The sequence below is a fragment of the Danio rerio genome, chromosome 10 (assembly GCF_049306965.1).
Source record: "Danio rerio strain Tuebingen ecotype United States chromosome 10, GRCz12tu, whole genome shotgun sequence".
Taxonomy (NCBI): Eukaryota; Metazoa; Chordata; class Actinopteri; order Cypriniformes; family Danionidae; genus Danio; species Danio rerio.
The window spans coordinates 41,625,208-41,641,529 of record NC_133185.1 but is presented as its reverse complement, the minus strand read 5'-3'; the positions used below and the strand labels follow the sequence as shown (position 1 = coordinate 41,641,529).

Sequence of the window (16,322 nt, the reverse complement as noted above, 5' to 3'; positions counted from 1 at the left end):
TCATTAATTGACATTAATATTTTTTCCTACTATGGATGTCAATGGCATCCATAGTCAACATTCAACATTCTTCAAAATATCTTCTTTTGTGTTCAGCGTTATATATATATATATTTATATATATATATATATATATATATATATATATATATATATATATATATATATATATATATATATATATATTAATATATATATATATATATTATTGAGTTGAATTAACAGAGAATAAATTACCATTTTTGGGTGAACTTTCACTTTAAGGACTTGAAAACAAGGGATATATTTGGTTTATGTCTGAACAAATGATTCTGCTACTGATCCATCTAATATAAAAAATATATATTGCAGGAATTACGCTGGGATTTGCTCTGAGGTCTTACAAGATGTCATACAGAGAAGTGAAGTATTTCTCCTTTCCTGGTGAGCTGTTGATGCGGATGCTGCAGATGCTTGTGCTTCCTCTTCTAGTCTCAAGTTTGATAACAGGTATGGTATTTCATTAATCAAAATTTTTATTAGCCTGTCATGTATTATGCATTGTTGCAGTAGCTGTGTCCCTTTTTATGTCAGGAGGTGTCCAAACTCAATCCTGGGGGGCCGGTGTCCTGGAGAGGTTAGCTCCAACCTTAATCAAGCACACCTGAACCAACTAATCAAGCTCTTACTAGATATACTAGAAACATGCAAGATGGAGATAAACTTAGGACACCAGCCCTCCAGGACTGAGTTTGGACACCCCTGCTTTATGTTGTACATCAGAAACTTCATTCAGTATGTTATTATGTCGATCATTGTACTTCTGCCTTTCTTCTAATTATCTGAAAAATGATCCACCTCAGCTTACCACTTTAGTTTTTTATGCTTTTTTGTGCATTTTGTGCTATTTGTAGTTATTTTACATTCAATAATGAGGTAAAAGCTGCTGGTGCTTTCAGTAAAGATATACATATTACACAAGATAGCAACAACAAAACTCACACTAGAAATACAGGAAAACTTTTATTACCTTGCTAGCAAGACGTCTCATCCTTTTGATGATATTTATTCAATGGGATAAACCCCTTGAGATGTACCATCTCATTTTCAAGGGGGTCCCACAATTAATCACAATCACATAATAACAACACCAGAAGACAAAACATAACTTACACAACATCCAAAAAACATGACATAACATAAGAAAAAAAAAAAAAAAATAATAATAATAATAATAATAATAATAGTAATAATAAACAAACAAACAAATAAATAAATAAATAAATAAATAAATAAATAAATAAATAAATAAATAAATAAATAAATAAATAAATAAATAAAAAGAAAAAAGTAGGGTGGGGGAAACACTTTTAAAGTGGAAACATGTCTCTCCACCCTCATTTTATTCCAAAATATATTTATTGGGTTTTGTTTGAACTACAGAAAAAATACATAAAAAATAAAAAGACTGATGGTTAAAAAGATGAAAATAAATATGTAAATAAATGACAAATTCAAATAGTAACAGTGCATAATTAAAAAATAAATAAATAATAACAATGTTCAGTACAATTTTGCACCTTGCATTTCACAGCTTTCCAGTGTGTGCTGGTTAACAGATTTATTAATTGTTGCTGGAATGTAGGACATCTGAACAATATAATAAGACACAGACAAGGGTTTGAAAGCTCAAACATCAAGAAAAGTTGCGTGGTTTACCTGGTTTAGAAAGTGTTGAAAGGGTGTCCATCTTTTATTTAAAAAAATAATAATAATTTTCCTTTTACAGTGTATGTCAGCTTCTCCAGAGCAAGATTGATAATCATTTCTCTACTCCACTGGCCACAGGATGGCCTTTGAGTTTTCTTTTCCAATTTAAAGGCAAGGCAAGTTTATTTATTTAGCACATTTATAACACAGTGGCAATTTAAAGTGCTTTACATAAACATTAATAAAAGAGACAAGTATAAGAAAATAAAAACAAAGAATAAAAATGATTAAAACAGATTAAAATTTTAAGGTTTTAAAATAGTGAAAAAGAAAAGATATAATAGTGTGATCTGTCGGACGCAGCACAGTGCTCATTCAGTAAAGGCACAGCTAAACAGATGTGTTTTCCGTCTTGATTTGAACATGCCTAATGTTGAAGCACATCTGATCATTTCTGAAAGCTGATTCCAGCAGCGAGGGGCGTAGTGGCTGAAAGCTGATTCACCCTGCTTTGACTGAACTCTTGTAATTTCTAGTTTATATGATCCTAAAGATCTGAGTGATCTGTTAGGTTTGTATTCAGTGAGCATATCTGTAATATATTGAGGTCCTAGGCCATTTAGTGATTTATAGACCAGTAATAATACTTCAAAATCTATTCTGAATGTAACTGGCAGCCAGTGTAAAGACTTGTGATGTGCTTTGATTTTTTGGTAAAAGCATGAACAATTCATTCATAAAGGAATAACACGCTTTGCTTGGAGTATTAGCTGAAATCTAATAGTTTGCATTTACTTGTGTTCAGATCAAGGTTTACACGGTATATATAAAATAAACATGGTTTGGGAACCAAATGTATATTTCTCCACCCTCTTTTGATGCATGGATAAAAGAAGTGCTCTTTTTAGATTATTTGCTGGTTAACTCTCTTGATTCTTAAGCTGAGCAATAATCTATGAATATATATTTATCATTCATTTTTATTTATTTATTTATTTACTTATTTACTACTCATTAATTGTGTTTATTTAGTTTTTTCTATGGGAATTTATAGGCTGCTGTGGTAGGGAAGTGTTTATTTAGGGTAGTGTTAGCAACAACATGGAAGGATAATTATAAAATGAATGTTGTAATTGATATTCCATGTGGAAATTAATAATAAAAGACATTTGAAATAAGAAATACATAAAAAACTGAAAGCAGATAAACAGTAAGCAGTTTTTCATGTGGTCACATGACATGAAAACTGCTGGTTTATAGTAAAAATATTACTTTGAGATTTTAGAGTTACCTAGGGATGTTCGTTTTGTGCTTTAAGGCTAACTGAATTAATCAAGTTATAATCAGAAACCATAATTTTCACTTAATCCAATATGAAAATGTGAATGAAGGTCAGAGGTTTCACTTTTTTTCAGTGCACATCCATTATTATCCCGAAATGCACATCATGCAAGTGAATGGAAACATAGCTAAATAAGGCTATAAAAAACAAATCCGATTTGAAACAAAAACTGCAAACTCAAGTTCAAGTTTAACCTCTTAATGGGTTGTAGGCGATAAAAAAGGGGCGGGGTCAACCAGTATTGTCAGCATTGGCCATTCGTACAGCAGCTCATTTGTTCTGAACTGATGGGAGCAGCCAATAAAAATATCATCCCAACCACTGTAGCTTTTATTGACTAAGCTGGCTATAAGGAATCAGGTGTCTGAGGACTTATAAACCTAGGACAGTACTAGAGGGAGACTGCTCTGAGAAGGCTCTGAGTGTGGGATTGTGGGAGTGGATGAACGTTTTGAAATGATTCTATAGGATGTGAAAGAGTAAAGCGGTGAAAAGAGGCCTGGAAAGGATGGAAATTAGTGGCCAATTAATGCCAACACAGAGAACAAACAGCTCTGGAATTAAAGAGCCACAGAATGCAAATCAATGTAAATGTAATTAGTGACGCAGAGAAGTCTTAAAGCGACAGTTCACACAGACGTGAAGATTCTGCCATGTACTCAATCACAAAATTACTACACAATTGTATAGCTTAGCTTTACATTTTTGGCTGAATGTAAAAGACATTGATAAATGCTTCTGGTTCCCATTGACTTTCATACTATACATTTTTTATGCTTATTTTTCACACTGAATCATCAACACAATCTTTTATCAAACAAACAAACAAACAAACAAACAAACAAACAAACAAACAAACAAACAAACAAACAATCAAATAAATTAATAAATAGTTGTATTCATTTATTTGAAGTAAAATTACCAGCAAATATTGTTTATTTGCTGGTAATTTTTATTGTAGTTTATTATTAACTTACTTTTAAATAACTAAATAAAAACTAATTAATTAATTAATTACTTTAATGATGCTATAAAATATTATGTTATAATAATATGTTATGTTTTTTAATAAAAGTTAATTGACTTGTTGGACATGTTACCCAACAATTTATTAATTTATTAATTTCTGGATAAAATGTCTAACAAGATATCTTTAATTGATTTTATAATTATAATAGCAAAAATGTCTATAATTTTTATTGATTAACCAGTTATAGAGTAAATACCCAACAGTCATAATTAATTGTAGTTTAAATGATTTAATTATTATTTATTATTACTAGTACTCCTTCCGCACAACATGAGCAATTTCTTCAGCATGACATGTGTGCACTGGACTGTTTGCTGTTTATATGGAGACACAGAGAGGGTGAAAGAGCTCTGAAACAGGCAGGTGGAGGAGTTTCCCAAGCCTGGAGAGAGAGACAGACACACAGAGGGAGAGAAAGGCGGAGAGAGAAAGAGAGTGGTTGAGATACTCCACATATGAACAGAGCTAGGAACTTGAACTTGAACAGATGCTGAAGTTTGGGCCCCCAGGAGGACAAGAGGACCAAACAATGGCTGAATTCTCTTTCTGCTCTGGGGATCAGGACTGCAAAAAAGCCTGCATTACTTTTAAAATCTTTTAGCAAGTGAAAGTTTTGGTCAGTGATTGCCGTGAAAGCTACACAGTTTAGTCTTTTTTTAAAAATAAAAAATAAGGATTATATCACCATTTAAAATATCAATAAACAAACTATTAACATTGTAGTTCTTGATTCTGATTGGTTGAGCCATGTTCAAAGCTGCAAACAAACACTTGTGATTGTTGCTTGGAAATCTGCCATCAGCTAACGCTAAAGAAACCTACTGTTACCTTCACCTGTGACCTACACTGTAAAGCGGTCCACATAGTTCCTTCATGTTGTCCCAACACAAATCGATTAAGTTAACTTAATAAATTTGTACAAATTTAAGTGGATTCAGTTAGTTGGAACAGGCAGCAAAAGTACTTTTGTTTTAGTGTATATGAAATAATCAATTTATTCAATTCAATTCAATTCATCTTTATTTCTATAGCACTTTTACAATGTAGATTGTGTCAAAGCAGCTTCACATAGACGATTATAGTAAACTATAGTGTCAGTTCAGTTTTCAGTGTTGCAGTTTAGTTCAGTTCACTGTGGTTTAATTTTCACTGCTGAGGGTTCAAACACTGAAGAGCAAATCCATCGATGCGCAGTTCCCGAACCATGCAAGCCAGTGGCGACAGCGCCGAAAAGAAAAAACTTCACCAATTGGCAAAAGTGAAGAATTAAAAAATCTCGAGACAAACTAGACTCAGTTGGGCCCGACCATTTCTCCTATGGCCAAACGTCTTGTGCAGAGCCCTGGACGTCCATGGTGGAGTAGCTGCAGGTGGAGTACAGGCTGTGCCTTCTGGATCAATGCGAAGAAGTAAATGTGTGGTCCAAATGTTCAAAACTGCTGCAAGTCTTGCTTATTGTCCAAGTGATGAAAGTGTGTTTTCTACAGGTGGCTTGTCAAACACACTCATCTGCGTGAGGCACACGTCAAAAAAATTTTAAGATATTGAGTGATTGTAAGAAAGTGTCTGGTTCAAATGTTCAAAACTGCTGCCATCCTCGCTTAACATGTCAGAGTGATAGAAGAGTGTGCTTTCTACAGGGGGTTTGTCAAGCCCACTGACCTGTGTGAGGCACACTTTAGAAATGCACAGTGTTTTTTTTTTTAACGAGATTTGGAGTAATTGTAAGAAAATGTATGATGCAAACTGCTGCTAGTGTGGGTTAAAGTGTCTAAAAGAGTTGATGAAAGAGTGTGATTTCTACAGGTGGTTTGTCAAGCCCACTCACCTGTATGTTTCTTTCTAGGCATGGCAGCGCTGGACAGCCGAGCTTCTGGGAAGATGGGCATGCGTGCGGTCATTTACTACATGACCACCACCTTCATCGCAGTGTTCATTGGCATCATCATGGTCCTGATCATCCACCCAGGCAAAGGCTCAAAGGATGAGTTCACCAAACAGCAGAAGATCGAGCAGGTCAGCCCGGCCGATGCCTTCCTGGACCTCATCAGGTAATGGGACGACCATCCAGACTGCCAAAATACTCAAATTAACCCGGCGCTCTATTCACTATATACACTCTTTCTTCAGAAACATGTTTCCTCCTAATCTGGTTCAAGCCTGCACTCAACAGGTGAGGATTATTTTTTACTTTATTGTGGTACTTAGAAATTGTTAAATTTTGTTTTATGTTATTCTGGATAATCATAAAGAATTATTAAAAGCTCACTTTCTCTTGCACACATTTAAAAAATAAAATATCGGTCTTGTTCAGGGGTGCCCAAATGTTTTTTTTATGAAGCGTCAAAAACCAAACCTAATTGAGGGTTGTGATCCGAAGGGAACTATAGCAGCCATGGTTAATTTCCTAATTTATTTAATAATGTTTAAAATAATTAGAAAACAGTGCTTTATATTAACTAATACAGCACACTTTTTACATTTGATAATGAACATATTACAGTGAAAACAAAAACAATCGCATTTATGACAGAATGGAGTTACACTAGTTTTTGCCTTGATTAGCTTACTGATGTCTTCTGCATAGTCCTTTATGCATCGAGGGACATTATTAAAAATCAGATTTATTTGCAATATTAAATTAAAACATTTTATTTCAGTTTACTTTATTTGTAGCCGAGCAATAAAACAAATCAACTAAAAAAGGTTGTGTCAAATTAGAAATGATGAGCTCTTTTAAAGGCATTTGCCCCATCCCTCTCCGTCCTTCTCACTCTCTTCTCAGATAAGATGGTGGGCCAAATCAAAGGTTACAATGGGCCAACTTTGGCACATAGTCCCTACTTTTGGGCATATCTGCTCTTGCCTATAATGATGTTACTAAAAACAAAAGTATTATAAGTAAGCTTAAGCAATTAAAATTAATTGTATTTATTTTGACACCCTAAATAAATAAAAAATTACTCTAAATGTGGGATTAAGAATATTAAAGCCTGTAAAAGATGATTAAAGTACTATTACAATATTTTGTAACATATTTACATAATGTTGAATTATAACTTTCTGAAAGGAGCGACACAGTGGTTTAGTGGTTAGCACTGTCGCCTCACAGCAAGAAGGTCTCTGGTTCAAGTCCCTGCTGGGTCAGTTGGCATTTTTGTGTAGAGTTTGCATGTTCTCCCCGTGTTGGTGTGGGTTTTCTCTGGGTGCTCTGGTTTCCCCACAGTCCAAAGACATGCGCTATAGGTGAATTGAATAAACTAAACTGGCTGTAGTGTATGAGTGTACATGTGAGAATGTATGGGTGCTTTCCAGTACTGGGTTGCAGCTGAAAGGGCATCCGCTGCACAAAACATATGCTGGATAAGTTGGCAGTTCATTCTTCTGTAGCGCCCTCTGATAAATAAAGGGACTATGCCAAAAAGAAAATGAATGAATGAATGCATTTATTAACTTTCTAAAAGCAATGGTTTAATAAAGGATTTGCTTGTCAGAAATAATAATCTTTACAAAAATATAAAATCTTTTTACAATTCATTTCATACTACAAATATAGAAAAGTTAATAATCAAACAATAATTAAAAAACTAAAAGTGACTATTAAATGCGCCTTCATAACCTTAAAGAAGTTAAATAGCAATTTACCGAAAACAAAACAAGCAAACAATAAATAATATGTTAAAGCAATTGTGCCGAAAATGGTTGCAATACAGGATCTTTGTGAAAACGTAGCCCTGTATACATTTCTGGAGAGTGTGAATTAAGTAGCCAGAGTTAGATATGGCTGCATTTCGTCTTTAAAACGAACGCTATCGGGCGGTATGACACAGCCGATGGCTTCTGTTTCGTATCACGCTACCAGCTGACCGCTTACCTCCGTGTGGACGGCTTTTCCACTATTACTAGTTTTTGTTCAGTGGCTCGCAGTGTACATCAGCAGACTTGAGACACAGAGAGGAGTTAACCGCGACAACGGGGTTCGAGTCCAGTGAAGAACGGTTACAGAAATCAGGTAAAACAAAAACAGAAACCAAAAAATTAAACAAACAGGTTAATAACAGGGTGACAATGTGGTAAAATCTAAAATAGGGTAAAAATTTGCAGATGGCTTGTCTTTTTCTGGATTGCCTTTAAAAACCCTTGGTTGGGTTTAGGGAAGGGGTTGATCGGGTCAATCGGTGCTTTTGAAAACACTGTCGAATGTCACTCACGAGAGAAATCTGACACCTGAAGAAGGGTACACAGCGGCCTCTGGTGCATTTGCAAAAACAGCAAAAAAAACGTAGATCCTGGGACGTATTTTGTGTATATAGGGGTGCGTATTGATAACGAACTTAGGTTGCATGTATTTAATATTATGCAATAATACAATGTTATTAAACATATAGTATATTCAACAAAAAAAGTAAATAACAAATATTTATGTAAAAATTAATATTGCCTCTATTGCCTCACAGCAAGAAGGTTGCTAGTCGAGCCTCGGCTGGGTCAGTTGCTGTTTTTGTGTGAAATTTGCATGTTCTCCTTGTGTTTGTGTGTGGGTTTCCTCTGTGGGTTTGCTCCAGTTTCCCCCACAAGTCCAAAGACATGCGCTGTAGGTGAATTGGGTAAGCTTAATTGTCCGTAGTGTATGTGTGTGAATGAGTGTGTGGGTGTTTCCCAGTGATGTGTTGCAGCTGGAAGGGCATCTGCTGTGTAAAACATATGCTGGATAAGTTGGCGGTTCATTCCGCTGTGGCGACCACAGATTAATATATAGGTAAAAATGTACTGCATCATAGCAAAAAAATCAAGTAGTAGACAGACGTTTAATATTTGTTAATATACACTGGGAGATACAAGAGATACACTGGGGTGAAGCATGCGTCTCTCTCTGTTCAGCAGGAAACCAATTTATTATCTCACTTTATCAGATTTGATGACATCTTAAAGCACAAAAAATGAATATTTATCCCTTTTGGATCTAAAGTGTTTTTTTCTGGGAGGCCTTGAATTACTGTTGACAATGCTGACAACATTTCATATTTCTTCCTGCTGTTGCTGGCCCAAGCGAGTGGACTTAGCATGTGAAGAACAGACGTTTTCCGTTGAGCATTTAGAGATTCTGGCTTGAGCTGGAGCCAGTCGCCGGCTGAGAGCTTTGGCACAGCTGAGATTGAGCCACAGCCGGGTATAATGGCACAGAAACGGCCAGACAATGACCCTGACAGAGGCTCACAGTCTGTCCGGACACACTCCACTGGGACGCCCTGTAGTCAAGCAGACTAAAAAAAAACACATATCTCACACACACTGAAAAGAGCCGTTCTCTGAATCAGTTTCTAGTGATCCAAATCCACACATCAAACTAGAGATGACAGTTTCACAAATTCTCATGACCGATCACCGGCGGCGAGAAAGTTGCTGGTTCGAGTCCCAGCTTGACCACTTGGCATTTCATGTGTGGAGTTTGCATGTTCTCCTCGTGTTGGTGTTGGTTTCCTCTGGGTGCTCCGGTTTCCCCCACAGTCCTAAGACACAAGCTATCATTGAACTTGCATAAACTAAATTGCCTGTTTTGTATGAGTGTGTGTGTATGGGTGTTTCCCAGTACTGACAGGGTTTCTGCAGGGTCCTAAAAAGCCTTAAAATTATTTTTACTGAAATATTGTGTTGTAGGTCTTCAATCTTTTTGAAACAGGTCCTAATTTTTCTTTGTTCATGTATTGCTACCCAATCTGGCCAAAATTCATACAATCACCAGCATTCATCTCATCTCAATAAAACTTTAAACTTTTTTTTTGAACAGCAGTTTTAAACTCATAATGGTTTAATTATTTTCCTTACAATAACATTTGTTTTAAAGATTTTATTTTAATAAGTAAAGTTTTAATAAGTAAAGTATTTACTGCTTAGGACATCGACCTGGACAGGATGTTGTGCATCATTTAGTTAATTAAAGTAAAAAAAAATAAAAAGCATTTTGACAAAATATTAAAAATATTTTGCTAAGAAAAAAATATAAAATATAAAAATATATATATAATTGTATTATTAAATATATTAAATTATAATATTTCTTTTGATAGGGCAAAAATATATATATTTTCCATCTGGGCCATTGGAAAACAATCCTTAGCCTTTAGCCCTTAATGAGTCTAAAATTTCACTTATAATGGTCTTGAAAATGTCTTAAATTTAACTCTGTGAAACCTGCAGTAACTCTGACTGGGTTTGGACTGGAAGAGCAACTGCTGTGTAAAACATATGCTGGAATAGTTGGCGGTTCATTCCCCTGTGGTAACCTGATAAATAAGGGACTAATCTGAAGGAAAAATTAATAATAGTATAATATTCTCAGATAAAATGGTTTCACTGTAAATAAAAGATCAGTAGTATTGTAAATATCAATGATTGATAATTATTTACAACTATTTAATGATTAAATAATATAAACAAATAGTATAAAATGAGTCAATATTGTCATCTCAGGTGTTCTCACTCTTACCTTGTGGATGTGTGCATCCAAAAGAGTAAATAGTTTTTGTTATTGTGTGCTGTATTCTGTTCAAATCTGCATTTTAAGATCTGAATAATGTGACAAGGCAAAAATTCATAATCATCTATGATGTGTTAAAGGCTCATGCTATTTGTTAAGGAAGTCTTACAGCGGTTGCAAGACTTGGCTCAAAGATGTGGCGTGCATAACAGTTGGAAGTATCGCACACCAGGGGCCTCATGTATCAACGCTGCGTACGCACAAAAACTTTGCCTACACCAGGTTTCCAGATCATGTTTGGATTTACTAACGATGGAATTAACGTGAAAATGTGCGTTGGTCTACGCCAATTCATGCCTGGCGTACGTGTATTTCTTGTGTGTGTTTGTTTTATTTCTATTGGCTACTTCTAGAGGCAATTGTGTTAAATTGCACACTACAAAGTATCTTTAAGCTGTGCAATGGCTGTATGGGACGGGATCATCCGCATGTCTAGCAGGTATATAAGGTTTCCATAACATGCAGTTGACCAGCCAAACATTCATTCATTCGTTCATTCATTTTCTTGTTGGTGTAGTCCCTTTATTAATCCGGGGTCGCCACAGCGGAATGAACCGCAACTTATCCAGCAAGTTTTTTACGCAGCGGGTGCCCTTCTAGCTGCAACCCATCTTTGGGAAACATCCATACACACATTCACACACACACTCATACACTACGGACAATTTAGCCTACCCAATTCACCTGTACCGCATGTCTTTGGACTGTGGGGGAAACCGGAGCACCCGGAGGAAACCCACGCGAAGGCAGGGAGAACATGCAAACTCCACATAGAAAAGCCAACTGAGCCGAGGCTCGAACCAGCGACCCAGCGACCTTCTTGCTGTGAGGAGTCAGCACTACCTTCTGCGCCACTGCCTCGCCCACCAGCCAAACATTAAAGCGAAATTTGCAGCGATCGCCGGTTTTCCCAATCTAATCAGAACGATTGACTGCGCGCACATTGCTATAAAGACGCCATCTGTAGACAAATTTGCATACGTGAATCAGAAACATTTCCATTCAATAAATGTGCAAATGTGATGCTCAAATGCGCTTAACAAATATTGTAGCATGGTGGCCTTGGTCAACCCTTGATTAATTCATCCTCACAAACAGCATGGTTGGGATGAGGCTCCAAGGTGACAGGCACTCGGTCAGTTGTAGAGCGGGCGATTGGGTAGCTGAAATGCCGGTGGTGCTGCCTCGATAAGAGCGGAGGGGTGCTGCTATACCGCCCTAACAAAGTGTTCCTCTAAGGCCCCGTTTACACTAGTGCGTTTTAGTTTGAAAACGCATAAGTTTTGCTACGGTTACGCCATCCGTCCACACTACGCCGGAGTTCTCGAGCGCCGAAAACGGAGCTTTTTGAAAACGCTGGAGAGGCCGTTTTCATTATAAAACGCTGCTGCTCCGTCTCATGGGGGAAAGACAGAGACATCTAAAAACGGAGGCGGGGCTGCAAACGTTCGCCTCTCTGATTGGGGCTTTTCCTCAATATTAAGTAGCCCACACACAATTCAGTCTCGCAACCTCTTCTTGTAAGTTAAGACTTCGCAAGTTTGATCAAGGCTGCAGTCTCCCCCTTCTCAGTTTGATATGGAAAACAGACTATACCGAGGACACGGGTAAATCTTCAAAGGGAACAGTGTACTTTATAACTTCATTCACATCACCTTGGCTACGTTGTTTCACTTTCTCAACAATAAAATGTAAACATGATTTAAGGAACTGCCTATTTTCTTTTTAATATTAGCAACTTAACAGACAGCAGAAATGTTGAGGCGCCGTGCTGTATATATGAGCGTCATCTTCACTGTGTGGATATTTATAACAAAACGGAGCCGATAACAACTGCCTCCTTTCAATTTCAGTGAAAATACGAAACGCACCCTCTCTTTTGCTGAGTATCAGTTTTAATAATCGATAATTATAAAAGTATAACATACAATAAGTTTATACATTGTAGGAAATAAAGGCAAGCCATCAGTCAATGTACCTGGATTAATCATTAACTTATCTTTGCGCTTAACCAAAACATGTTACCCGATGAACAAGTAACTTAATAGATGTCAATGACCAAAGTCAGGGAATTGGCCTATGTCGTTAGATAAAGACAACAACATGAATGAAATATCAGGTTTAGCAAATATAGTGAGATTAGATCCAGCGGTAGATGCGTGATGAGCAGTCCGACAAGCAGAGCTCTCATCTGGGTAGAAATGCTGGAGCGCTTGCCCGAGAGTGTGTGTGGTCACCTGATGTGCGTTTTCAGCGTTTTGGTGTGGACGGAGAGCAGTTCAGAAACGCTGGGTAAAACACGAGTGTGGACGCGGATCGTTTTCATTCTACAACGCCGTTTTAAAACTAAAACGCACTAGTGTAAACGGGGCCTAATACATCTGTGTCTCTTACACACACGGATACGACTCCAGACAGTGAAGTGTCACCCACAATTAAGGCAACTCTCTCCTCAAAGGGTGTTAGTTCAGCACCCCCCTGTTCACCCGCCTGTTTGGTTCACACTTTCACACCTGCACCATTTCTTTTTCAGTTCACTCACAGTGCGATGTTCAGACCCCACTGCGTTAACTGCATCACTTTTCTCCGGTCAACCACCAATAGAAGCACCTCCAATCCACATTCTGTGAAGTTTCTCTTCTTGTTTGCTTTTGCCATTGCTTTTTTGTTTGGTTTAGCCAAAGTAGAGTCATTATTATATTTACACAGGGGAGGAGGCAGGGAGGGGTTTTGTGCTCCTGCACGTGCACTCAGTTCATGTTAATTCGGATGTACAAAGAGGATATACGTGGGATTATGCGTATGCAGTGTTTCATACATCTGAATTTTTTACTGCGTACGCACATTTACAGCTTTGTCCGTACGCAATGTTTTAGTATTAATTCAACGCAAGTCTTTGTACATGAGGCCCCAGGTGCGCACATTCAAATGATATTTAATATGAAACTATTCAGATTTCTATGCAGAAATATGAGCAGGGTCCTGAGACGTAGCTGGCGCCGCAGACAGCTGCTGACTTTCTGCGCTGGTGTGCATACACTGATAGAAATCTATGTTTAGAACTGTATGCGGAGAGCATCCAGTGTGCAACCTCCTTTATTGTTGTCTAAAGTATTGACTGATACCTAAAAGTAGTGAAATTTTAAAAGCATAAATTTCCTGTAACATTCGTAACATTTGAGCGCTGTTGAGCAGCTTCTTAAATATTGCTGATTTTCCATTGTCTTTACAAACACAACAGAAATATATGTGATTGGCTACAATGATAATCACTTCACACTCTTCACCGAGCATGCACAGAACACTGAAGCATCTAACCAAGGATTCATGAGCAAATATTTGAGCGATCTGCTGACTGGCAACCTTAAAACACTCCCATGGTCATTTATCTTTGTATCCCATGCCTGTCACACATACATTAATAAATGAATAAAGGGACTATGCCGAAGGAAACTGAATGGATGAATTAATATTATTATAATTATTTACAAAGGATCGAATAAATAGTATACATTAGAAAAAGCTGCAAATAATTTAGCAGACAGTTTAGCCTTTTAAAATAAATAGCTGTTATAAGAAAATTGAATCCGGTTATCAAATCTCATTAACCTTTTCAGCACTGTATAATTGAAACATTCTGATTAAAGAGCAGCAAATGAATCTCTTAAGATTTTTCGTTTAATTACATTTAATGGCAGAGGTAAAGAGACCTCTTGTGGTCGTTTTTCTGTTAAGGTGTGGGTGTCTGTGTTTGTGGGCGTCTATGTGCGTGTGTCTGTGTGTTAAAGGGCCAGCTGATTGCGCCGGGATTGAAAACACAGACATATGGTCGGTTCTCGCTGTTATAAACAGCGTGTTTGTTTTTGACCTTTTTTGGGGCTGCAGTCAGAGTCTGATGGTCGTCTATTTTTTCTTGAGTCCAGCCAGGATCAGAATAGAGCTAACAAGATGCTGTTTAGTGAAATTAGTTAAAAAATAAATATATGGGGTATGATTCCCGCTTCGGGTGCGAGAGTTATTCTGTAGTATCTGGATGCAGCCTTTATGATGCAAGCTGAGATTGCATCACTCAGCGATGCAATGTCAGACACAATGGACTCTATGGAGATTTGGAGCATTGGTGAAGTTGTTAGAGTGGCTGACTATAGAATTGGTAACCTAGTAACCAACAGTAAACAAGGCTCGCACAATAGAGACAGCTGATTGGTCGCATGGGTTTGATGTTCGATTCATCAGAGTTTATTTCGGCAAGTGTGTTTCCATCTCACATTATTCACCTTTATACACCAAAGTTTGGTGTATTGTTGTAATTTGGTGCATCGATTTTTAAAGTATTATTGACAATTGATTAATTGTTGATTAATTGTTGGCATCTCTAAACCAAAGATTAATCTTCTTGCTCATTTTTCTTCCTCCTCCTGTAGTTTAAGACTCAGTATGGCAAAAGGATCATCCACGTGAAGATGATTGTGAACGATTCGATCTTCAACTTGACGAACGCCACGCAGGAGATCGCTCAGGAGGAGGTGATTCCTCTGTCGGGCACCACCAACGGCGTCAACGCTCTCGGCCTGGTGGTGTTTTCAATGTGTTTCGGCCTGATAATCGGGAACATGAAGGAACAGGGACAGGCTCTCCGAGATTTCTTCGACTCCCTCAATGAGGCCATCATGCGACTTGTTGCTATTATTATGTGGTGAGTGACTCATTCCAGACACACAAACAGGAGCAAACTGTGGGGGAAAAGTAAACTAGTTTAGAAACTGTGTTAATGTAGCCTACGGCAGATCTTTATTAGTTTTTTTTCCTCTTCATTTTTAATTTTTAATAATGAGCTTACAATAAATCACACTAGTGCACATAACATCTGAACATGCTTCCCAAACAATAGCATTTGATTTAGTTCATTCTAAGATGCAATTTCTTAAAATAAATTTTATCTTACAGTTTGTCTTTAATCTAATCTAAAATCAAAAATTATTGAACTATTATTGGTTTATTATTACATAATAATAGTTTATTATTATTATTATTATTACAAACCCCAACATTTAAATATAATGTAATATAATATAATATAATATAATATAATATAATATAATATAATATAATATAATATAATATAATATAATATAATATAATATAATATAATATAATATAATAATAGTCATTCATTTATTCAGTTTCTTTTTAGCTTAGTCCCTTTATTAATCTGGGGTTGCCACAGCGGATTGAACCGCCAGCTTATCCAGCACATGTTTAACGCAGTGGATGCCCTTCCCACTGCCACCCATCACTGGGAAACATTCAAACACACTCATTCACACACATACACTATGGTCAATTTTAACATACCCAATTAACCTGTACAGCATGTCTCTGGACTTGTGGGGGAAACCTTACTACCCAGAGGAAACCTACGTGAACACGGGGAGAACATGCAAAGTCTACACAGAAATGCCAACTGACCCAGCCAAGGATTGAACCAGTGACCTTCTTGCTGTGAGGCAACAGCACTGCCTACTGCGCCACTGCGTCGTCTATATTATATTATATTATATTATATTATATTATATTATATTATATTATATTATATTATATTATATTATATTATATTATATTATATTAATTATATTATATTATATTATATTAATTATATTATATTATATTATATTATATTATATTATATTAATTATATTATATTATATTATATTATATTATAT

The 16,322-nt window shown here is 36.5% G+C and overlaps 1 protein-coding gene across 7 annotated transcripts in view; it reads left to right on the top strand.

Moving 5' to 3' along the window:
* Positions 1 to 16,322, top strand: part of slc1a3b (solute carrier family 1 member 3b) — a 30,945-nt gene that overhangs the window by 1,635 nt on the left and 12,988 nt on the right. For all 7 annotated transcript variants that reach the window (XR_012385924.1, XR_012385923.1, XR_012385922.1 and 4 more), the window contains 4 exon segments: positions 352 to 489; positions 5,908 to 6,112; positions 6,192 to 6,234; positions 15,024 to 15,295. Coding sequence is in view for 3 of the 7 variants with exons in the window: in XM_005169166.6 (XP_005169223.1) it covers positions 352 to 489; positions 5,908 to 6,112; positions 6,192 to 6,234; positions 15,024 to 15,295 (658 nt within the window). In the remaining 4 variants the exon portion in view is untranslated.